Here is a 24,632-nt window from a genome sequence, read left to right on the forward strand (position 1 = left end):
CAGAATGGCATATTTTTCTTATCAGAATGTCCTAGATTTTATAATTAACAGTCTGTTGGCAAAGACATAGTTCTAATGAAAGTACAAATTGAAGAAATCACTTGAAGAAAGTACAAATTGAAGAAATCACTTTTGAAGGTCTGTTTCAGGAACTTTTAAAATGTGACCATTTTTCGACCAAGTAACTTAATCCTTTTGTTTTTACTGATCAATCATAAGGACTATCTGATTATATGAACAAGTGTTCATTGTTTAATAATGCTAAAATTAAAAGCAAAACTTAGAAATATTTTTATCTCAATTTATCTCACGTGTAGAAAAAGATTACAAAAAACAAAATGATAGTTGTTCTCTCTGGGTAGTAGGATTATGAGTTATTCCCCTTTTTAAACTTTCTGTGTCTTCTATAGTTTTTACAATGAATGTATCATGTCTAGAGTCAGGAACTTGAGGGAGAGTTTACAAGAGTGTTTAGATTTTTTTCTTAAATGAAAAAATGCAGATTAAAGAAAGTCTTTTATGTGCTTGACTATGGTTCGCTCTACAAGTGGCGTCTACATGTGATCTTATAAATAACAGAAAAAAGATTCAGACATTTAATATGTATGTACTTTAGGGCAGCTGTATGAATTTATCCATGATTAGTCAAGTTCTTGGTACCATATTCTAAAATCCTTGAAATATTTTTATCATAGTCGTGGGGTTTTTCCATTGTACTTAGAACATTTCAGAGACTCAAAAAGATGTCTTTTAAAGAAATTTTATTTTTTGTAATTAGGGAGATAATGATTACCATTTGTTGTTCCAAAGAATGATTCTCCACTGGACCCAGTCATCAATTTTTTTTCTCTTTTTCAGTCACCTTTCTTCATACTTATTGTTATTTTATAGTATTTGCTTTATACTTGGCAGCCATCTTTTCTGCTCTGAAGAATCTTCAAGATAAGATTCGCCGCTTGGAACTTGAGAGGATTCAGGCAGAAGAAAGTGTGAAAACCTTGTCAAGAGAAACTATTGAGTATAAGAAAGTACTGGATGAACAGATTCAAGAAAGGGAGAATTCAAAAAATGAAGAATCAAAACACAATCAAGGTTTGTTTAATTGTGGGAGGAATTAAATTCTGTCAAAATAAGTATTGTAAAATTATTCTAAAACTCCAAATTAACATTTTCTTGTGCTTAGTGTCTTCAAGACAAAATTACATTCCAGGTGCATTTTAAGGAGTAAATGCTGATAATCATGAGTTATTTTTACTGACTATAAAGTAGATTTGACCAGCATATAGAAAGTAATCCAAAAAGGCTCCTAGGGAACTAGAAGGTAATTCAAAAAGTCGTCTAGGGCCATTGGGGTATACTATTTATATTATAAATTCAATAGATTCAATCCTGTTAATTGCATGTTAAAACTATTCTATGCTGATTTCTACTTTTCTTATGTGTTCATTTTAGAACTGACATCCCAGTTATTAGCTGCAGAAAATAAATGTAATCTTTTAGAAAAGCAGTTGGAATACATGAGAAATATGATAAAGCATGCAGAAATGGAAAGGACATCTGTCTTAGAAAAACAGGTATGGCACCTTACAGACTGATACTCAAGAAGAGTTGTTGAGAAAATTTATTCAAATATAGACCTTTTTCCTCAGGATGAATGATGCTGTTATAATAGCCCAAAACTGAAATTTCTTGTCATCATTTTTAGTGTTTAAAGGTTAGATTGACTCTTTTTGCTGTTATTGTATTTGACAGAGTTTTACTTAAATTGAGAAAATGCTATAGTTATTTATGGGATATTTTAAAGTCATGTTAAGATCTTTGAGTCTGCATTATAAAAAGTGTAAATCATTTAACTCTGAACCTCTTAAATGTTTAAAAAGTTAAATGAAGCAGATTGTGGTTCATGATTCTTTCGTAACCCTTTACAATTGTTATTTTAACAAAAGTTTTTGTTGTGTTACACCAGAGGTCTTTCATATTTAAGTGGCTTGCACATTTGTGAGTGGATGTTAGCAACATTAATCTCCAGGATATTTTTTTTAAAGCATCCCTCTTTTTCCTGCTGTGACTAGAATTTGAATTATCATGAATATCATGATTTCTGAATATTTTAACATTTTTCACAGTTTATATGCTTTATGTGCTAGATGCTTTGCATTTAAAAGAGAAAGTGTATATGCTTTTACTCCTAGTTGTAGAGACCAAACTTGGAAGTATCTGAACAATCATACAGCAGTATTTGAAAGGATGTCTTAATAATTAATCTCATGTTTTCTTCATCTCTTCACAGTACTCCTGAGTTTATTGTGGTGACCAAATATTTTTTGTTTCTAAGTGAATGAAAAAAGTCCCACAAATTTTTGCTCTTTTAGTGTACTATTATCCTATGCTTTTTATTCCTTTCTTTTATCTCTTTGCACACTAAACAATTCTGAGATTTTTAAACAATTATTTGATATTTGCAGAAGTTTTTTTTGGTTCATCTATTGATTCCTTCTCCTGGTGTTTTCTTTATTGGGAGCATTTATTTTCTTTCTCACAGCAAGCTCATATTCTTTGGAGTTTTATTGGGAATTCCATACTTTCCAAATGTGTGGGCAGCCTTGTGAGGCAGTTGTGGATTTGCTTTTGCTGTCACTTGATGGTTTTTGCTGATTTGAGGTCAGATTTATATTACTATATTGGTGTGGTATTCTTTCATCATTGAAGTTTATACATACCTTGCTTATATACCAAATCACCAGTACTGTCTCATGTGATGTCTGATTTCAGTATTCCTTCATTTGCTTTTGAGTTCTTTTATCTTTTTTTAGACTAAAATTTTTGCTTTCTTTTTAACTTATTATGTAATAATTCATTATAATTTACAGTGCTTTGCCTAATATTTCTGTGATAGGTGGTGTGGGGAAAGGGGTGTCAGTTTACTTGAAAACTTTGAGATATCTTGACTAATGTGCCTGAAAGATAACTAGTAGACAGAGAGTAGATGTCTTTGGATTATAGTTGTTGATTCATCACTAAATTTTAAATACCACTTTTAATAAAGGTAGTTTAATGGAAATGGCACCAATACTGGAAGTAAAGTATGGTTTCTGCTAATTTTTAAGTTAGTTTATTTTTTAAGAGCTGCAGATATCCACCAAAGTGTATAGAAGGAAATTAGTTCACATAAATTAATGATAAATTATTGCTTTGTATTATTTTCTCTTATTCAAAGTTCTTTTAGTATGATTACTCATTGTTATATATGGAGATACAGAGTTTAAAGTTCAGATTCTTATGACTTTCTTCTAATAGATCTTAATTTAGTGTATTTCTACTTCTTATCCTAGTTAAATGGTTTACCCTGTGACTTTTGATCCTAAGTATTTATAGCAAGTAGTCTTTTCAGACCTTTTACTCTAAATTTGAAGGAAAAAAGGTTAAAAAAAATAACCATTTTAAATGAAATTTGAAGAGATTCTAAAAGACCAAAAATCAAATTATTGCCTTAATTAAGAGATGAGCTACTTAAGAGTGCCACACTAATTGGTAATACTTATGCTGTTTGTGCATTTACATGGTCAGTATGACCAGGAAATCCTTGCTGTCCCAGGCATAAAGATAGTCTCACTATGTAAAACCACATATATATAAAATAATATACAGTAAGAATAATATTCTCTTCAAATCCTAAAGTCATTATTTAATGTCCCTGTGGTTTCAGTTTCAGCCTAATGTTATATTCTTCGAACTCCTGTTTCTATCTAAATAATTCTCTAAATGGCTAGCCAAAAAGCATACTATATACTCAAAGATATTCTCATTGATATTTTCTGGTTTTTTGATAATCAAATTATCATACTATATTTAATGATATTTTTCAGGTTTCCTTAGAAAGAGAACGACAACATGATCAAACACATGTTCAAACCCAGCTTGAAAAACTGGATCTTCTTGAACAGGAGTATAACAAACTTACCACAATGCAGGCCATCGCAGAAGTCAGTGAATGTATCTTTTACTTAGCGTATAATACTGGGTTATCACTTTTTTAAAATTACATTGAACATTTATAGCAATAATAGAGATCTTGGAACAAAGGAATGTATAGGAGTTTCTAAAAAACAACAAAATTGGAAAAAAGTATTCAATCTTAATGGGCATAAAGAAGTTCTTTTTGAAAATTTTGAAAAATTAAGTGGTAGCCTTAAGGCTTGCATCAAGGTTAAACAACTTGGTTTAAGTTGTTCTCTGCACTATTTTAATTTTGTTTGACTTGGGAGGTATTTAATACTACTAAATGAAGTTCCAGGTTACTATCCTAAGGGTAACTCTGTTCTTTGGCTATAGTATTTATTCAAAATTCTTTCCAGTTACCTCATAAATGATTATTAATTGATCACAAGAGTATGTCACAGATGCTGTAAGAGGCATTATTGGAGTGAATAAGTTTATGTTGACTCTGCTTTAAATTTATAAAATATTCCAATTTGATGTATTAAAAGTTTATGAATAAGACTTCTCACTATTATACTTTTTGATATCTTTATCACTAGAAAAAAATGCAAGAATTGGAAGCAAAACTCCATGAAGAAGAACAGGAAAGGAAACGTATGCAAGCTAAGGCAGCTGAGGTAAGTTGAAAAGGGGTAGGTAGGCTTTTACATTTTTACCACTCGACACAAACAATTATATTTGAGCACCTTAGATTATTTACATTATAGAATAGCCCAGTATATAAATTCTCAGATATAATTTAAAGTAGAAAATTATGAACTTGTGTTTTAACAAGAATGAAATTTGAGCAGTTATTTGGCGTGTTTCAGATTACAGGGTTTCAGTCAGCATTTTAAAAACCTAATAAAATGAAAAATATCAGACACATAATAAAGTAAGTTATCATATAAAACTTAGGTATCATGGCACCATAGGAAATGCTTGAAAATTATCATTGAGTCTCTTAGCTTCTTGGACCAGGCATAGGTTGCAGCCCCAGCATCTTGGAAGACTAAGGCAGGAGGATCACAAGTTTGAGACCAGCCTCAGCAACTTAGTGAGGTCTTAAGCAACTTAGATAGACCTTGTCTCAAAATGAAAAACAAAAAAGACTGACAACTGTGGTTCAGTGGTAGAGCAACCCTGGGTTCAGTCCCCAATACCAAGAGGAGGCGTGTGTGTGTTTGTGTGTGTGTGTGTGTGTGTGTGTGTGTGTGTGCGCTGCTTGGGCTGTAGGTATAGCTCAGTGGCAGAGCACTTACCTAGCATATGTGGGGGTGCCCTGGGTTCTCACTACTAAAAAATAAAAAATATGAAAATAAAAAATTAACCAAGAAGGTACTTCCTTTTGTGAGACAATCAAGAAGACATCAGTACAGCAGTTGAGATGGTGAGTTGCCTGGTAGCTAGTGACCCAAACAAGTTCACAGAGCCACCACATCATTCCAAGTTTTTATTTATCCCTAGAGTGGTCACCAGATAGATTAGGTGAGGCAGTATGGATTCACAGAAACATTGAGTAATTTATATGTATCAATCACAACTGCATTTCTAGAGGATTTAGCAAGACTTCTGAAGTAAGTCTTAAACTCAGTAAAATAAAACTTTTGTTTTTAACTGGAGACTATCCTTTTGAGGTTATTTTCTCAAATATCTCCCAGGTATTTTCCATGCTTTCCCAAGATCTTTAAGTTATTGACATGTACATGTACCTTTTTTCAGAATACAAGAAGCAGGTCCTGATTCCAAAACATTAGGAGTTCAAGCTGGCAGAGTGTCATTATCTCACCTCATAAATGTGATTGTAGGAATATAAATGTTAAATTTTCTTCTAGTCCTCTGAATTCATTGATTTAATATATTCTTTATGTTAAACATGATACATTTTCAAATAGTTACCTTTGGTTAATTTGTAAACTTATCTTTTTCTCCTCAATGTGCTTTCTGAGATATGTAGCCACATGGCTTTATTTTGACCTTCAACAAATTTTCTCTGCTCATTCTGACTTTAGGGTAGGCTCTATGTCTTCTTGTAACATGCAAACCTATGAATTATGCTTTATATACATTGTGATTTTGAGCCCATTATATATGAAATACAAAATTTTATATTCATTATTTTATGAAGTTTAAAAATTAATTCATGATACCTTTACTTTCCTTTTCATTTAGCAGGCAAGAATTAGGAACCAAAGTACTTACTGCTGAGTAATGTATTATCAGTAGAGGTTTTGAGTTCTGATGGAACATTATTATAGTAGAACAGTAACCAAGAATATGTGGTTCAAAGTCTAGCTAATCCTAATTTATATAATCTTGAACAAGTTAACCAATAAGAACCTAGATTTTTCCATTGATAAAAGGATCTTCGTTTGATATTATCTTAGTTTTGGGGAGATCAGTTGAGATAAAAGGTAATGAAAACCCCTGAATATGTTAAAACTGTGGCACATAAATATAAGACAACTGCCAGGTAACACTAAATAAACTAGAAATTAAAGTATTCAAAAAAAATTGTTCTTTTGTTTTCTGTTCATGCTCATTAGCACAATAAGTTGTCAAGAGTAGTAATATTCTATTCATTGTGTTCTGTCTAGTCAATTTACTATGTATTAAGTATTGTTTATTTGAGAGTATATAAATGCTCCTGAGGGTAGAGAGCTCTGTATTCCTTTGTCAGTGAAGAGATTGTTTTCCTGAAGTGTATAGTCATTGTGAAAAATATTAGAAATGGTGTGCTTCATTTTATTCAATCCATTGCTTCTGAATGTTTGTTACAATTCCATCAGAATTACCTGGAGAACTTTAAAAATACTTTTAAAATATAAATTTTCTTAACCAGGGACTTTCAGAATCAGGTCTCAAGGGAAGTGTTGTAATCTTGAGTTTTTCTCAAATTCCAGACAATTGTTAATACAGAGGCAGGATTTTAAAGAATCATCATGATAGACAGGATTTTTTGTTTTTGTATTTTTTTTAAAGGAATGTTGAAAATTTAGAGGAAATTGCTGTTTTTTTTTAAATTCTTAGTAATTGCTTGTGGAATTTCTACCATAATGTATTCCTTTAAATTAATGTAGGTACTAAGCTTCTACAGAAAAGTACTTGATAACATTTGCTGAAATAACTTTTGGTACTTTCGAACATAAAATTCTGGTTCCTTTTTCTTATATTGTAAGTGTATGAGTTTTTTTAGAAAAGAGTGTGACTGGCACTATTGTGGACACCATCCTTGAAAAGAGAAAATCTCAAACCATTAGTTTAGTGTTCTTGTACACTGCATTTAATTCATTAGATGAAGTTTATGAAGCAACTACAAATAGTAGAGCTGTGGTTCCAAGCTTCAGAAAAGACAAGTTATAGCTGCATGCAAGGTAAAATGAGAAACTGGAGTTAATTTAACAAAGGTGAACAAGATTGGCTTAAGACATGGTTATCCAGTTATGTGTTTTTGGTCAGATACTAATGTTGGTTTTTAAGCTTGTTACAGGGCAGATTTCAAATTTGAATCTTAACTTTTATTTCTGCATTAGCTTGAAACTCTTAAATTTTTCTTAGTTGCAGAGTGGTCTGGAAACAAATAAACTTATCTTTGAAGATAATGCAGCTTCATATGTTCCCAGTGCAAGAAAAATTAAAAAAAAGAAGTCAAAACCACCAGAAAAGGTATGAAAACAGAAGTAGTCAGGGAGAGTGCTGATTACTTGGTGTAATTTGTGTGAAAATACTCATAAATTGTGTGGTATAATCTTGGCAGAGTAAATCTCTTTTATTCTCATTTTCTTCACTCACAAGATGAGGATAAATAATGTTTATTTTTAGTGTTTTACCCTGATAGAATATATATGGATGCATTTTGAAACTATAAAACACTATATAAATAGTACTTGATAGTGCATTATCTTTTGTTCTTAAAAAGTTGAATGTATATGTATACTTTTTACTTAGACTGTAACTACCACTTTGTTAAGTAATTTTTCCCCCTAACTTTTCCTGGACTTAGATACATGTTCACAAGTTTTATTAGGCACTTGCTCAAGGATGAAATATCAATTTAGGTTAGGCAAGTTAAATAACCCATGTAGTAAGCTGAAGTCTCAGGTTAGTTGTGTTTAGACAAGTTTTATCTTCATGTGAATTTTCTTTTCCCCCCCTTTTTTTCCCCCCAGAAAGGTCCTAGGAACTATTTTGGTGCACAACCACACTATCGACTATGCTTGGGTGATATGCCATTTGTGGCTGGAAAGGTGAGTTGGTCAAACTAGATTTTCTTTATACAACAATGGACATGTTTGAGTTACATCCATGCATTTGTCTATATGCCTGTAAGTGGTGAAAACATGTCCCCATTTACCAGTGTGGATCATAGTAATCTAAGAATGAGAATGAAATGGGACAAAAGTTATAAAATCACATACCCTGGTTTGAAGATGTCATCTCACAATAAGGGTCAAGGAAATAAGAAAAGTATATTTGTAGCCTTTGATGATTTTGGGGAGCTGGTGGTGTCAGGGATTGAACCCAGGGGCACATAATCTCTGAGCTACCTCCCCAACCCATTTTTTTTGTATTTTATTTTGAGACAGGGTTCTCCCTAAGTTGCTGAGACTGACTTGAACTTGCAATCCTCCTGTCTTAGCCTCCCCAGCCACTGACATTACAGGTGTACACCACTGCACCCGCTTAGCATTTATTTTTAGTATCAACCCTGTTGATTTATACTTTGATATAATTAGGTATTTAAATAAGTAAATAGCACATCCTATTTGTCCTCATATCCATCTCATACATGGAACTAATTCTTCAAGAAATCATCATACAGACTTGAATCTTATGTTCCTTTATAGCCTAAATGTAGATGATGATAATTTTTGTCAAATACCTATGTTTATACTACTTTTTTATGACCTGGTTTTGTTATAGTTAGTTACATGTTTGGATGTCTTGATTACGCACCTAGACTATCATTTTTAGAGGCTTGGGTAATAGATGTTACTTTGAATTTTATTTATTTTAAACCCATAATAAGCCGGCTGTCAGCAAATGTCTGAAGAATGAACTACATCCCAGCTTTTCTGCTATTGCTTTGTAGATGTGTAGGGTGTAGATCATATATAAATATTGTCATTGTTCTCCTTTGCCATAAATTTAATCTCTTATTATATTTTAGTCAATTTTTAACCTATTCTTTTATATCCTTTTCTCACCAAGCTCTTTGTTTTGCTTTACTGTACCATCTTTGAGTTTCTCAAAGGCTAGCTAACTGCATTAGAATCACTGAACACATATTTTGAAAGGCAGATTATGAAGCCCCACTACAAACTTACTGAATTAGTATAATCAGGGAAACTGCTCTCTGGTCCCATTCTGGCATTCAGTTAAATTTGGTACCCTTTTAGTACCATTCCACACCCAATATTTTAATTCCATAAATACCCAAACCAATGGTTGTCCATTGTGTTTGAATATTGGCACTAGACCTCATAACACTTCAGTCAGCCCTTAACATTTCTGAACATTGTAGAATGTTCTTCCTTAAAATGAGTTGAAATCTATTATTTTGTAAATTCCACCTGACTTATTTTCTACCATCAGTCATCCATATGTAGGAAGAATGAATCTTTGATTACCAGAAAAATTTGAATTTTTGAAGGTAGCTTTCTTTCTTTCTCTTCTCACCTCCTTATTCTTTTCTAGATTAGAAAATTTTTTTCAACTTTTTCTTCAGCTGTTCATAATTGTGGGTTTTTTTTACTGATTCATCTCTCTTTTCCTTCTAAAATTAAATATAGCCTTCTAAATGTGGTATGATAGGCTGGCAGAGAACAGAATTGACATGTCTTGAATACCTACTAATTCAGCCTAGCAACCAGTTTTTCAGGGGAAGGCACACCATTCCTTTCACCCATTCTAGAGTTAACTAAAGTAATGTTTTCCTGAATCTTTGCATCTGCCACTGTAGGGCCTCAGCTTGTGGAGTTGTTTTTCATTGAGAATTCTTAATCAAACATTGAGCAGATAGATTCATCCTATTTCACATTGTCTATTTCATTCTTTCAGCCCAAATTTGATTGCTTTTGGTAATTCTTATTGTAAGTGATTAATAACAAAGGTTGGACAGATAGATTCAAAGAAAGGGCTTTTCAACTTGAGCTGTCTGCATTTGATGTTTTTATTTGGATTCTTTTTTTTGTTGTTGTTCTATATTAGTTATACATAACAATGCATTTTGATGTATCATACACAAATGGAATATAACTTATTTGGTTGTATATGATGTAGATTCACACAGGTCATGTAGTCATATGCACATAGGGTAATAATGTCCATTCATTCTAGTCAGTCCTCCTCCCATGCCCCCTCCCCTCCCCTCCCTTTACTCCCCTCTGTCTAGTTCAAAATATCTCTGTCCCTCCCCTCCTTATTATAAATTAGCATCTGCATATCGGAGAAAACATTCAACCATTGATTCTTTGGGATTGGCTTATTTCATTTAGCATGATATTCTCCATTTCCATCCATTTACTGGCAAATGCCAAAATCGTATTCTTCTTTATGGCTGAGTAATATTACATTGTGTATATGTACCACATTTTCTTTATCCATTCATCTGTTGAAGGGCATTTAGGTTGGTTCCCTAGTTTAGCTATTGTAAATTGAGCTGCTATAAACATTGATACTGTAGTATGCTGATTTTAAGTCCTTTGGGTACAAACTGAGGAGTGGGATAGCTGGGTCAAATGGTGGTTCCATTCCAAGTTTTGAGACATCTCTATACTGGATTCTTTATGATGAACTATAATTTATGATGAACTGTTACTCAAAAAAAGATTATACAATTAGTGTACAGTTTCTCAATCTATTGTGAATTATCAGTTTTTTAATTACACATCATCATAGATAATGCCTTTGTAAAATATAATAAAAGTGAATTACTAGAAAAATAGACATAAAATACAAGTCCCAGTTATGACTAGATTCAACAGACATAAAATAACATTAATAAATGGAAAAATGACAGGAACAGTAGAATTTCAAATATATTTATTGCAACTGTACATACTGGTAATTAACATAGTGAATATGCACAAGTTATGAGCAAAACAGTGATTGCATTGATTTACAAATATTGGACCAGATTTGCACTTTTTCAGTAAACCCCTCTTGGATGTGGTGTATAATTCTTGGTGTATACTGTTGCATTCAATTTCATGATTGAAAACTAAGCACAGTGGCCTCCAAATCTGGCTGATCAGAATCAACTTAGAAGACTTAAAAATTTCTAAGCCCTGACCACATGCTGATTGTTTGAAATGCTGTCTTGGAATCAGCATTTTAAACAAGCTGTCTAATGATGCTAGTGGAGCCAAGCAAGCCCAGCCATCTATTTATAAACTGGAATAGAATAAATGGATTGTTTATTGTTCAAAGCAAAAACTATTTGAGAATTTTACATCAGTTTTCATATGTAGTTATTATTTAGTGCTTCCTACTGTTCAAGGATCAAGAAATTAATGCAGTAAAATGTGACCACCTGGAAGTACATTGATAGGTAAAATAGATATGAAGTAAAATGACTATATTGTGATAAATGCCATAATAGAGATATGTAGACAGTGTTATGGATAATCTGAGAAATCAACCAATTAATTACCTGGCAATTACGGAAATCTTTAAAAATGATGCATTGAAACTGGCTTTTAAGAATTGTATAAGTTACTGCACAAAAGAAATGTTACCTGCAGATATGATTTGTTCATAAAACAGAATTTAGGAGATGGTGGGACCTGAAGCCAAGGAGTAAGTAAGTTGCATATCAGTGATATTTTTCATGCTGAGAACTTTGGACTTTCTAGTCAGGCATAATCAAAGGATTTCAAATAGAACAACACAATCACAATAATAATTTCAGGAGGATAACTGATAGACCTATTGTGTTAGAGACATAAAAGATGAGCAAGCAAACCAGTTGGGATGTTCTTCCAATAGCATAACAGTAGGGTGGAGACTAAGAAATGTATTGGAGACATTTTTGAATTTGCATCCAGGAGACTTGGTTTAAGTCATTACGTAGACTAGGAAATTTTATGTTAATTTTACCCAGGTTGGAAAGTGAAAAACAGAAATAGAGGATGTATCTTCAGTTATCTTATTGTTTTCTCTCCAGTCCACCAGTCCTAGCCACGCTGTAGTAGCCAATGTTCAGCATGTCTTGCATCTGATGAAGCAACACAGTAAAGCCTTGTGTAATGATCGAGTAGTCAACAGTGTTCCTTTGGCAAAGCAAGTATCTGTATCTTCACGAAGTAGTAAAAGTAAGAAGTCTGAAACACCTTCCTCCTCCAGCACCATTAATGAAGAGTTGTCAGAAGTCTTGCAGACTTTACAGGATGAATTTGGGCAAATGAGCTTGTGAGTTTTAGTTTTTGTTTTTTAAAATACATTCAGTTCTAAAACCATATTTTAAAATTTCTTAGTTACTTTAGTAACCCTACTTTTGCTTGTTCAACAAATATTACTGAACCATAATCCATATACCAAGCCAACTTACTAGTAATTTAACTAAATTTAAAGTAATTTACCTAGTAATTGAACAAATACAACTATTATGGGTAAAGTCTTCCTTCTCTGATTATATTCAAGGTTTTAAATGTTTATATTAAAGGTTTTTACTGAAGTTTTATTTCATTGAGAGCTTGATATGCATTATGTTTATTTAAACTTAACTGATGAGTTAGGATGAGTATATGAAGAATAAGATCCTTGTCTAGAATTTCCTTTCTACATATGTAATGCTTTTATGGGAGAAAATAGGACATAAGTAGTAACTGCTTAAAATTAAGAATTCTTGCATTTGCCTCAAGTACCTTTCTTAAACTTCTGAATTATTACTAATAGTTTCAAATTTTATTACTCTTTTAAATTTAGTCACTTTTTTAACACACAGCAGTGACTAACCATGAAACAAGAAACTTACAAAATCTTCCTTTTGCTTTCTATATAGTGATCACCAGCAGCTTACAAAACTTATCCAGGAGTCGCCAACAATTGAATTGAAAGACAATTTAGAGTGTGAACTCGAGGCATTAGTGGGAAGGATGGAAGCAAAAGCCAACCAAATAACTAAAGTTAGAAAATACCAAGCCCAGGTAATTCAGTTGTCCTTCACTGAAGTTTAATAATCAAAACATATTTTTCTTCACATATATTAATGACACCATGTATGTCATAAAGAACTACCAGAGAGACATTTTACAGACGACAGTGAGTTTATTAAAATTGGCATTGAGTTAGCAAAGAAAGCTATCTTTAGTTAGATTTCATCATAAACCAGCCACACAATATCTGCTAAGTGCAGTGGTGATGTCACACTCAAAGGTTTTCATGCACAGAGAAACAGTGATTCATGTACTTAAGAGATTACTGTGACTGCTAGGACTAAGGGGATGGGATCAGGGCCTAAAAAACTGAGTCCACTTAGGCTCTTAGGCCTATCAGACATGGTCAAGATAGTATTTGGAGTTGAGCAGAGGTGCACAGATTTGATGTTTGTTTTAGAATGAGAAATATCAGGGCTACCTGGTGCCAAGGATAAAGTATGGAGGGATTTTGGTACCACTGATTTGAGAGATTTGACATCTACTAATTGATTGGTAGCCATATAATATACATAGTGCCAAAGTGCTTTGAGTATGTTGCCTTATTTAATTTCCTAGAACACTTATGAAGTGGGTATATTATTCCCATTTCATAGATAAGGAAACTGAAGCCAAGTTTTCTGGGAAGTACATGTATGTCCTCAGTTAAAGTACTTGGCAGAACTGGGATGCAAACGTGGGATCCAAAATGTGGGCTTTTAAAAAAGTACTTTTTCCAAAGTTCACATTAAAAAAAAATAATAATTATATATATATATATATATAAAAGCATATAATTCCTGTCAGAGTAATGTTCTAATGTGTTTCTTGGATGTTAGACTTGACTTTATTCTAATGAAAAATTAATGTGAGCAGTTTTGCTAGAGTAAAAATAAAGCTCCCCTAAATTATTCTAAAAATAATGAATTACGAATAAAAATCAAAAATCCTTTTCATATTACTACATTACCACTACATCTCTTCCTCTATCTGTAGCTTGCCTCATTTGCTCATGCCAATTTCTAGAATGCCTTTCTCCTACATATGTCAAAGTCTTTCTCATCCATCCTTTCCCAGTGTCTCATTTTTTGCCTCCTCTGTATCCTTTTCCCTGGCTTTCCTTCTAACCTACCTATTCTGGATTTGAGTAGTCCTGCCTTAATTAATGATACAAAACTGGAATTGTTATGTGTATTTTGTTTACTTTTTTATACTGCTAAATATTTTAAGTACTGAGATTAAGTGACTAGTGCAATAGACATGAAGCCATTAAAAATATATACGTAGAATGATTTGGGTTTTTTCTTTTTCTTTTTTTTTTTTTCCCTTTAATGTGAAGGGTTATTGTCAGAAGAAAATGTTTTCATTAAATTCTTCTTTTCCCTGCCTTGGTTATTTGGTATAGCTGGACAAACAGAAGATAGAGAATCAGAAGAAAGAATTAAGAGCAAACAAAAAGACTCTTGAAGAAGAAGGAAATGGCAGCAGCCGTTCTGGAGTCACAGGGACCACAAGTAAGAAGGATTTTGTCAAACAGAGACCTGGAGAAAAAAGCAGGAAAAATCTTCAGTTATTGAAGGACATGCAAACCATACAGAATTCATTACAAAGCAGTAATTTGTGTTGGGATTACTGATTCCTCGTGCCAGGTCATAAATTTTATTCAGATAACCTGTACCTCATCAATCAGATGTTGACAATTCACTTTCCAGGTTTCATACTCACTTATGTTAGAATTAATTAATAGCAGGTGTTAAGGGGCCCAGGCTTCATTACCCAGGCTTCTTTTGCTATGCAGTGCAAATGTCAATCCATTTTAATGAAAAAACCAAGGAAGTTTTAAAGCCTGAGAAGCCCCTGTTTCTTTGAAATGAATTTGCTGTACTGATATATTGCACCTTGTAAACAAATTACTGGGTGTTTATTTTTTTGGTTTCTTTTTTTATTTGTGGGTATGATTTTTTAAAATAGTTCTTCATACAAATTAGGTTTAAATTTTCAAAATATGAGGCTTTTCCATAGCAGGGTTTGCTTGAAAAGTCTTTTATAAATCTTCCCCTGACATGAAGTGCCCACTTCCCCTTTCCCCTACAAACATTAAATACACTTTGTTTCAACTATTGATGGAGGTTTTCTATATTTAAATATTTATATATTTAAGAGGATTTGGGTTTTGGGTTTTTTTTTTTTTTCTTTTTGGTATTTCAAACATTGATCAGTATTGAATGCACTTGTATTGCTTTTTAATCCACTGTTAGTTTTTTTTTTTTTTTTTAAGATCCAAGCAATCATTTTAACTACCTGTAAAATGTATAAAAGCATTTTTTAAAGTGTAAACTAATTGTTAATAAAAGAGATTTTTGAATAAAGTTAGAATGAGAGAGAAGGGAGATGTGAAGCATACACATTTGCAGTTTTTATATGGTACCTGTTTTTGTAATCATGTTATTCGGTCAAGGTATTGTGGTGTTTTTAAATCTTGAAACCTGGAGAACTCCTTGAATATTTGCTTTCTTTTTGCTGTACAGTATGAGCAAAATAACTGTACGCACAAAGTTTTCATGTTGATGTAAATTATAATTTTGAATAGATCAAGATGTTACCTTTTTATAAATTTGCCACTCAAGTCAATAAAGTAAGCTTTTTTAAGGAAACACGGAAACTTAATCCTTAACAGCCTGTTTACAAAGGCTTTATTGTAAACTCAAAAATGCATTTCAAAATAGGACATTAGTATCTTGGTTATGAGAATAAGAATATATAGTATTCAGTACCTATTTGCCATTTTAATGCTCACACAAAGAACTAAGCCCAACAAGACCAAATTGCCTCATGGTATGTAAGATACTCTAAAAGGGCTAATGAACATGTTAGCCACATATTAAGGGAATTGTTTTCATATGCCTCCTTGAATTGAAATGGAGGTTAAGGATTATACCTAGATAGCATGACTTATTCTAGGTACCTGAGCATTAGGCTTATCAAGTCTCTTATTGAATTATTTTTTCTGCATTTGGATTTCTTAGCGTCCTAAATACCTTATTTGTGAATATCCTGAAATTGTATGTAAACGTTTGCTTGTATGTGCAATTTTCTGATGAGCAGGCTTCCAAAGTCACTGAAGTCACAACAGTGAGTCCGTAAAAACAAGGAAGGTGAGAAATTGCTCTGGTGACATGGTAAATATTTCTTGTGTCTCAACCACCATTTCAACTATTAAACTTTTGTTATCTTTTTGTTTGAATTTCAGGTCATTAAATTGTATAGCCATCATTTGAATGGTAGTAAATACAAATCCTAATTAGGAGAAGAGTGATTAAATAATGCTAAGTCTCACCCCATCCTTCAGCTGGGATTCAAACTGTAACCTCCAGTTTTTTATATTCTCAGGTGAGAACTGAAAACAAAATATTACTTCAGTTTTCTTATCTGAGAGTTTGCAGTAGAGCTTTAATACTGATTGGCCATTTAAATATCTGTTAAATTTCTTCTCATATAACAAATTTCACATGATCAAATCAGTTTGATAGCAATTTTGCTAATATTGGATGTACTGATAGAAACTATTTCCTCAATTCTAAGACCAACAATAAGGCTAGGATTCAGACTATCGTGAATTCATGAGTGGAAAAACTAGCTTGGTTCATTTGGGTGTTTGATAAAAAATTGAACATTTCTGCCTGCACTGGGTACTCCTTGGGGGGGAAAAAGTCCAAGAAATAGTTCTGCATGCCCATGTGGTCGATCATACATACGAAAACCTATAATATAAATGACTTTCGACAAGAACAAGTTTAAAATTAATTGAAATTTCTTTTAATTAAAAGACCAAGGGACCAGAAGCTTCTTTGTTACAGTACATTACATATGGCTCTCATATAGAGTAAAATAGTCATCAGAGTCCATACCAGCACCAAACTCTCAGGCAAGCAGTGAAGCAAGATTTCTTTTACTGGCATTGAGATTGTAAATCACTTTTACATGTGGTGTGTTCTTTGGTACACTTAATTCAGTGGAATAAAGTAGTGAAGTAGTTTGTATAAAATTTGAGCATTGTACTTCTCACCATATGCTACTTATACAGACTTCAAAAAAATCTTTTAAGATTTTAAAGTACTGCCTTAAAACTTGCCAACTAGCTTTAACAAAAAGGGGTAAAATGTTTCTTTTAACTAGAAAAAATGGAAATTAATCTGAATATTATAGAAGTCTTTGAACTCCTAAATGGCTACCACTTTGTCTTCTTATGGTCCTCTAAGTATATCTCTAAGGCATCATTTTGGAACACTAGAATACCCTAATTAAGTATATAAATAATGTCAGCAGCAGTTTTCAACTACTGCCACACTATGCTTTGCCTTTCACTGTATTAAGAATGGAGGTTGAAAGGTGATCAAGGTAAATCAATTACTACATGAAAGAAAAGCCCATGATGGAGGAAAGGGTGTTAAATGATCTTGATCTGTCATACATGAAAGCCCAATTATAGATGATGCCACAGAAATTCAGTGTTGATTTGGTTTGAAAACTTGTTCCTCTGTGCAATAAGCTTTCTCTCATTAAGAGGTGCATTTCTAAAGTGGTCTGTACTTGTACCAGATGCCAGTTTTTAAGTCATTTTTCTTTTAAAATTAGACACTTGTTCCCACTGTGGATGCAGGATTGAAGTATTTTACTATCTTTGGGTGACTTTAGATTAGTGTCAGAAACACATAATTACATATGGAATTGTTTCTCTTAAGCCACCCACATTGCTATAGTTCTAAACTCATCCTAGAGAGACTTTAAATAAATAAAGCATCTGTACTTTTCTCTCATAGATGGGTTCAAAATAGGGATATTTTTAACTCATAAAGCTGCCAGTGTAATGAAGAGTTCATATCAGTGATGCCCCCAGTCTAACAGTCCTTTCACACAACAGTCTGGACAGGAGTGACACATTGTGCAGGAGAGCTGGCTCTCTCTGATGATGAGGTTGACCGGTTGGAAATTTCTCTCTGTAGTTCCTCTACTTTTTTCTGAAGCTCTGCTCGTTTAGCAAGAAGTTCTTTATATCTGTTGTGAATAGGTTCCTACAAGAGCAAAACAAAATTATTCAACTAGGCAATCCTAGTCAAACACAAAGTCACATCATGTTGCACTGTTTTGTTTTTTGTTTTCATTTTCAGCAACTGGAACCAGTCCCACCTTTTCTAGCCATTAGTGCAGAGTAAATTCAGGGACTACTGACACTACTAATCTTTCACTGCTATTTCCAATGCCCCCAAGTATTTCCAGAGAACACCTGCTGTGGAGGTGCTCCTGGAACCAGGATATCTACAAATAAGACAATTAAAGCCTGGTAGTCAAAAGATTCCTATCAGTTAATTGTTGATTTTCAGTCTTGAACAGTTCTAAGTAGTAAATATTCAACAATATATTCACTATGAAACAGAATTTTGTTAGGCTTTTAACTTTCCTAAAGCTGTTTTCTTCACATATTAAACAAGACTCCTAGAAATTAAATCAAGAAGAAGACAAAAAGAACTGATTTGTCCAAAGTCACATAAAGTCAAACTGTGAGAACCAGGTATACTGATAACCAACGTGGTAACTTTTTCTAATATACATTTATAACTACCTATGGATAGTTTTGAAAGTTACAAATATGCACAGATAATATTTCCAATTATTTCAAAAGGGACAAATAGAGTTACATTACACAGATGAAAACTCCCATCATTTTTACTATACCTGTGGTTTCATCCGAGGATTCCACCTTATGTAATACCCCACCCAGAGCTCTAGGTGGCGCATGCTGGCTACTGGATAAAGAACATGATTGGAATAACTCCCATAGAGAGGATTAGTGAAGTCTTCCAGCTGGCTATTTATGTAAGACCACAGTGACACAGTCCTTTTAGGAAGATTCTATCAGGAAAAATAGGTAAACATTCACATAAGCTATTTATACTTTGGATGAGATTCGTAAAGATATATGTTGTAGTCATTAAAATGAAAAGGGATTTTAATGACTACAAAAGGGAGGGGTAGACTTGAACACTTAGATAATAGACCCACTTACATTAAAATCAAAGTGTCCTGGAAAACAGTCTGCAGTTCCTCAGAGTTAGAGTTACCATATAACCCAACAATTCCACTCATAACAATAATGAAATCATGTCCATACAAAAACTTTGTCCCAGATATTCAAAGCAATTCTATTCATAATAGCCAAAAGATAAAAAAAAATACCAAAATCCAATCAACTAATGAATATATAAAATATATATCATACACAATGGAATATTATTCAGCCATAAAAAGAAATGACACTCTAAAATGTAGATGAACCTTGAAAACATTGAACACTGAGTAAAGATCACAAAGTGATTCCATTAAAAAAAAAAAAAGAGTCCAGTCAGGTGTGGAGGCACATGCCTATAAACCCAGTGTCTCAGGAGGATACCAAGTTTGAGACTAGCCTCTGCAACTTAGCAAGACCCTTCTCAAAAAATAGAAAATGGCTGGCTAGGGTGTAGGTCAGTGATTAAACACTGCTGCTGGGTTCATTCCCCAGTTCCCAAAAGAAAAAATCCAGAAGAGACAAATCAGGGAGAAAGTAGATTAGTATTTGCCAGGAAGTGGGAGAAAGGGGATTGACTACTATCAGGCATGGGACTTAATGATGAAAACCTGAAATTAAATGATGGGTGTTGTACAACCATTAAACTATATACTTTAAAAGAGTGGGATTTTATGGTATGCGGGGGGTCTTTTCAGTCCAGGACACACTTTAATTCATAGCAATCTTTGTGGTATAAGTACACAGCCCTGTTTTACAGAAGCAGAAATAATCTTGCCCAAGGTCATGCATAAAGTGACAGATCCCAAAGATCTAAATCAAGTATCTGAGCTTTAATCAAAGCCACCTTCCCTGGTATACTTTGTGAAGAATAAGAAGCTACTCTATAACATTTTTTTTTTTAGAATGAGTTTATGTAGTGGGAAGCACTGAACAAGATGATTAAAATGTTCACACGTCAAACAGATGTATTCTGAAAAGGAAAACATCCAATTTCATCCTTATATTAGTTCTTAAAACCAGCTACTTAACAGTGATCTCTGGAGAAGAATACTGAAAAGAAATTTTTACAGTTATCTTCATAGTATTTAAAATCTTTATATAGTTACTACAGTGTTATTTTATAACTTAAGAATGTATTTATATACAGAATATATTTGGGGATTTGAGCTACCCATTCAAATGTGTGCTTTCTGCTAATTATGTTTTTCTACACCAGTTTTGAAGGATTTCCATCCTACGTGGAATAATGGGAACACTAGTGCTCCTGAGATTCCCATATACTTCAATTCTCTTTAGGAGACACTACTTTCTACCCATGAACTCAGCTGACAGCTAGGACCTTCAGCCTTGTGACAGGTACTTCAAAATAGATCAGGGCCACACATATGGGAGAAAGTAATTATCACTTATAAGATAAAATATTACCAAAAGGTAACACTCAAAAAAAAAACCAACTGCTTTTTTGTTATCTGTCAGTCGTTTCTGTAGGGAAAAGTACAGAATAGAGATAAAGTACATATCACAGTTCATATTTTACCTCTTTTCCTCTCTGCTGTTCACTGTTACAGAGGAATGTTCCAAACAAGCAGCTGTATAAGTGGTCCAAAATGGTAATGAGAAAGTATTCATTGAATTCAAATGCAGTAGGAAACTGTAAATTGAATACCACATATGCATAAAATAGACTTTGTAGGCATATTCATCCGTCTCACGAGTAGAGTCTTTGTAGCATTTTTCTAAAAAATTAAGTCTAACACATTTAAAACACTATATCTAAGCTGTTACACCATTATCAGCTTGCTTTTCTGTTCAGAAATCCTTTGTCACTTTTCTCAGGTAATTTCTCCCAGACTCCTTTTCTTATGCAATTTGAATGGTCTGCCCATGTTGTTTCTATGTACACTATCTCTTAACCTAAACTGCTGGTAGCTGAATTTTGATATGGGCAATTCTGGTAACTCTAGTCTTCTTCCAAAAATGGCAATTGAAGTTTTTCCCTTACCATAGTAAGATTTTTCTTTAAAATTTCAACAACATAATTTTGTTTTCAGGAATTAAACAGTATCAATAGTTTGTCCAAAAAAATCAACAATACACAAAACTATCCTACACATATATGTACATAATTTACAAGGCAACATACTTATCTTTTCAAGGAACATCCTGTTGAATCAAGGTCCCTCATACCCTCTACTTTGGTAATATCTTTCTAATACAAAAAAAATTCATCCTCTCTAATCCAGGCCAAGGGTGTCAATGGATATCCTATTTTCACACAATTCTATTTTGGGAGATTACTCAAATGAATGATTACAGAATATAAACTGGAAAGAGTTTAATTCTATCAGTATTTCAAAATTCAAGTTTCTGTTTAAGATTGTACCAACTATAGTGTGAAAAAAAAATTCCATGAATATTTGGATTACTTAACTGTGGATAATAATGTTTTCTAAGTACAGGCAAGGTAACATGGCATATTCTACAACAACTAAGGGCAATTCCTACGCCCTGAATAATTTTTGTGGCTGTGAAACTAAAGGAAGCAGGTGATCAAGCATATGCCTTTAACAAAAAACTAGCCAACTATAAGTAAATCCCATTTTTTCCCTTAAAAAATTCCATCTCTTATTAGAAACTTTTAATGGCCTTATTTATTAGCCAAATATGAATACATCCTGGCTCACTAAATAAGCCCATGAAGCTAAATCTATGATTAGTTTTTCATCCTTTTGGCAAAAGTATTAGCTGAGTTATGAGAAGGTTAACAGCATAATCAATGGGCATTTCCTCACAATGAAACTAAAATAACTGGGCAATAATTTCCTAATATTTTCTTTACATGTTTAAAACATGAAGGGCCTTCCGATAACTTTCTGATCCCAGCCAGGAGTAAGGGAATAGGCATGAGCACAGGAGCAGGAAAGGTATAGAATGCGGCCTAATTACAACATAATTGTCCTATTTTGACAAATATGCTATTTAAGTCTCTCTAGTAGTATTCAATTATTTATACATTTACTTTTAATGATTGCTAATAAATACTAGCTAACAAACTTTATGTTCAGGAAGAAAACATAGGCACCCTTAACACACAAAGGGCATATATAACTTAGGAAACAACTGAATTGTATACACATTTGCTCTGTTAAAATCCTACCCTCATACTGTAGTCACATCTATGACAATGCTTTATTTAACCCAGCAGGTTTCAAAATAATCCACCCAAGCTGAAATGCTAAGGGAAAAAACTATTAAATACATAATTGACACTTCACCTATATTTAAAATAAATAATATTTTATTGAAACTAAAGTATGATTCCAAAGCCAAGCAGGGCCAGCAGTTGCCGTAATTTATATTCATGTAGCAGTCTTAACTAAAATAAAGTTTGAGACCTAACAAATTCCTGGTTAAATATCATACTGATGAGCTGCCTTCCAACTTTTGGGTTTGGGAATGATTTTTGCGAGTTAGAATTAAATCATATTTTTAAGGCACTGACCCTTTACCAGTGTTTTTCAGCCTGTCCTGGTAGTATCTTTCCCAAAACATCAAGTCTGTACATGAATGTTTCAAATAAATGTTTGTTACAAAGCTTTTAGGTTTAAAATACATAATCACACTCCCCATGCCTAAAAGAGCTATATCTGTCACCGTGTAATAATTTCCATCTGAATGCATTTTTCCCCTTAAAGTAGTTTAAATTACTAAAATAGGAATTTATTTTGCTTGGGCTATCTAACTTATTTCTTCCCCTTTCTTAGTATTGTACAGAATAGTCTCTGGGTGAACACACTATTATTTTTTAACACTTTGGTTCATAATAAAGGAGGAGACTTCTCAGGTTATTCTCAATGCCATCTTTAAATAGCTAATGGAATCAAACTGTAAAGTGTTTACTATAACTCCCAAATAAAAACATTTATGTGTCAATAAATAATACCTTTATCACTTAGATTTTAATTTCTCTTTCACATGAACTGTTAGATAATCATGACTAAATTTCCCAGCTCTGACTCCAAGCTTAAAGGAGATATGTAAGAATGAATACCCCAGATAAGTTACCTGTCTTGTCATCTGCCACACAGAGTCAATAAACTGAAGGAAAACAGGTGATCTTTCCGCATCTGCATGGTTCTTATCACCATGGCCAACTCTCTGAAGCAAAGAAAGTGAAATCTTAAGTTTTTTTTTTAACTTTTTAATGGAAAATATTTTCCAACAAAAGTAATAATTTGGTCAGTATTTTTAAACTTTTTAGAGAAGTTTTTTAAAGAACACACTGCAAAGGAAATAGAAGTCACCTTAATTCTACCAACTAGATATTTTCATTAACATTTTGATATAAACTTCCAGATTTTTTTCTGACATGAAATGCTATAATAAGGCACTACCTACCACCTTATTTAATAAATGAAACCCAGATCCTAAAAGATTGATAATGGAATAAGAGCAGTCAGACCTCCGAGCCCAGATTTTCATCTAGGAGATTTAATTTCCCTCCAATAAAGAACAATTACTTTGTACATTAGTCTCATAAAGCACCCCTATTAAAAATATGTTGGCCAGCAAATGACAAGTACATACCTCATCAGGAGGAACCATATTAGCACAAATCTTTCAATAGTACCTGCCAGCCACCCTGCAATCATCTATCTGATTTCTCAGTTCTTTCCTCCTTTGAGCGTCTTTTTATACAGACAATTAAAACAGATTCCTGCTGCTAATTCCAAAGCAGGGATTTATTCTAAAAGTGTTGTCTACAGATTTCTGGGGGAACTTGAGGTCAAAACTTTTCACAATAAAAAAAGGTATTTTTATTTGCTTTTTCCAACATGTTGGCATTTGTACTAATGGTGCAAAAGTGTTGAAGGGTAAAATTTCAGTGCCTTAGCAGGAATCAATCAAGGCAGTAGTACCAAACTGCAATAGTAATAATTATTTTGTTTTACCCTTCCAGACACCATTGAAAGAGAGTTATTTTAAAAGTAGTGTCCTTGATGAACCAGGAAAGATTAATTTTCTATGTGACAAAATGGGGGAAATGTATAATGTGCTTTTGCTGCATATTGACACAAGATGGTAGAATCTCATTCTTTCACAGAACTTTTTTTTCTTAAAGAACAACTGATAATCATGAACTGTGGCTAGTTAAGACTTAGATATCTGGCAGTTTTTTTTTTTTTTAAACAAGTGAATATATTATTTTAAGGAAAAGAACTGACAGTATTTGTTGTTAATACAAGTTATGCTTTTGAGTGAAAAATTAAGTTTTTAGAAAACTTTTACCTACCACACTGATCTTAAAGATTTTCCTGATAAAATCAGTGATGATATTGACTAAAATCAAAAAGTTCGAGAATTATTAGCCTACATTAGCCATGTAATTTGATAAGCAGATCTTTGCTTTTCTGTACCACCACATACTTTAGATTCATAGGGCTATTCAG

The 24,632-nt window shown here is 32.9% G+C and overlaps 2 protein-coding genes across 4 annotated transcripts in view; one reads left to right on the forward strand and one right to left on the reverse strand.

Moving 5' to 3' along the window:
* CEP57 (centrosomal protein 57) overlaps window positions 1-15,392 on the forward strand; it is a 34,833-nt gene extending 19,441 nt beyond the window's left edge. The window contains exons 3-11 of one of the 2 annotated variants that reach the window (XM_079101986.1): window positions 913-1,092; window positions 1,453-1,574; window positions 3,867-3,983; window positions 4,539-4,616; window positions 7,537-7,644; window positions 8,148-8,225; window positions 12,146-12,390; window positions 12,983-13,127; window positions 14,521-15,392. In XM_079101986.1, the coding sequence (XP_078958112.1) occupies window positions 913-1,092; window positions 1,453-1,574; window positions 3,867-3,983; window positions 4,539-4,616; window positions 7,537-7,644; window positions 8,148-8,225; window positions 12,146-12,390; window positions 12,983-13,127; window positions 14,521-14,751 (1,304 nt within the window). In that variant the 3' untranslated portion in view covers window positions 14,752-15,392. The remainder of the gene's footprint in view (window positions 1-912; window positions 1,093-1,452; window positions 1,575-3,866; window positions 3,984-4,538; window positions 4,617-7,536; window positions 7,645-8,147; window positions 8,226-12,145; window positions 12,391-12,982; window positions 13,128-14,520) is intronic. The other variant, XM_079101987.1, reaches the window with a different exon arrangement.
* A 473-nt stretch (window positions 15,393-15,865) lies between these two features.
* Window positions 15,866-24,632, reverse strand: part of MTMR2 (myotubularin related protein 2) — a 120,713-nt gene continuing 111,946 nt past the window's right edge. For both annotated transcript variants that reach the window (XM_079101960.1, XM_079101961.1), the window contains 4 exons: window positions 23,248-23,340; window positions 20,720-20,833; window positions 18,849-19,025; window positions 15,866-18,187 (listed from right to left, as the gene is read on the reverse strand). In XM_079101960.1, coding sequence (XP_078958086.1) covers window positions 18,026-18,187; window positions 18,849-19,025; window positions 20,720-20,833; window positions 23,248-23,340 — 546 coding nt within the window. In that variant the 3' untranslated portion in view covers window positions 15,866-18,025. The remainder of the gene's footprint in view (window positions 18,188-18,848; window positions 19,026-20,719; window positions 20,834-23,247; window positions 23,341-24,632) is intronic.

Source organism: Sciurus vulgaris (genome assembly GCF_902686455.1).
Source record: "Sciurus vulgaris genome assembly, chromosome: 11".
Classification (NCBI taxonomy): domain Eukaryota; kingdom Metazoa; phylum Chordata; class Mammalia; order Rodentia; family Sciuridae; genus Sciurus; species Sciurus vulgaris.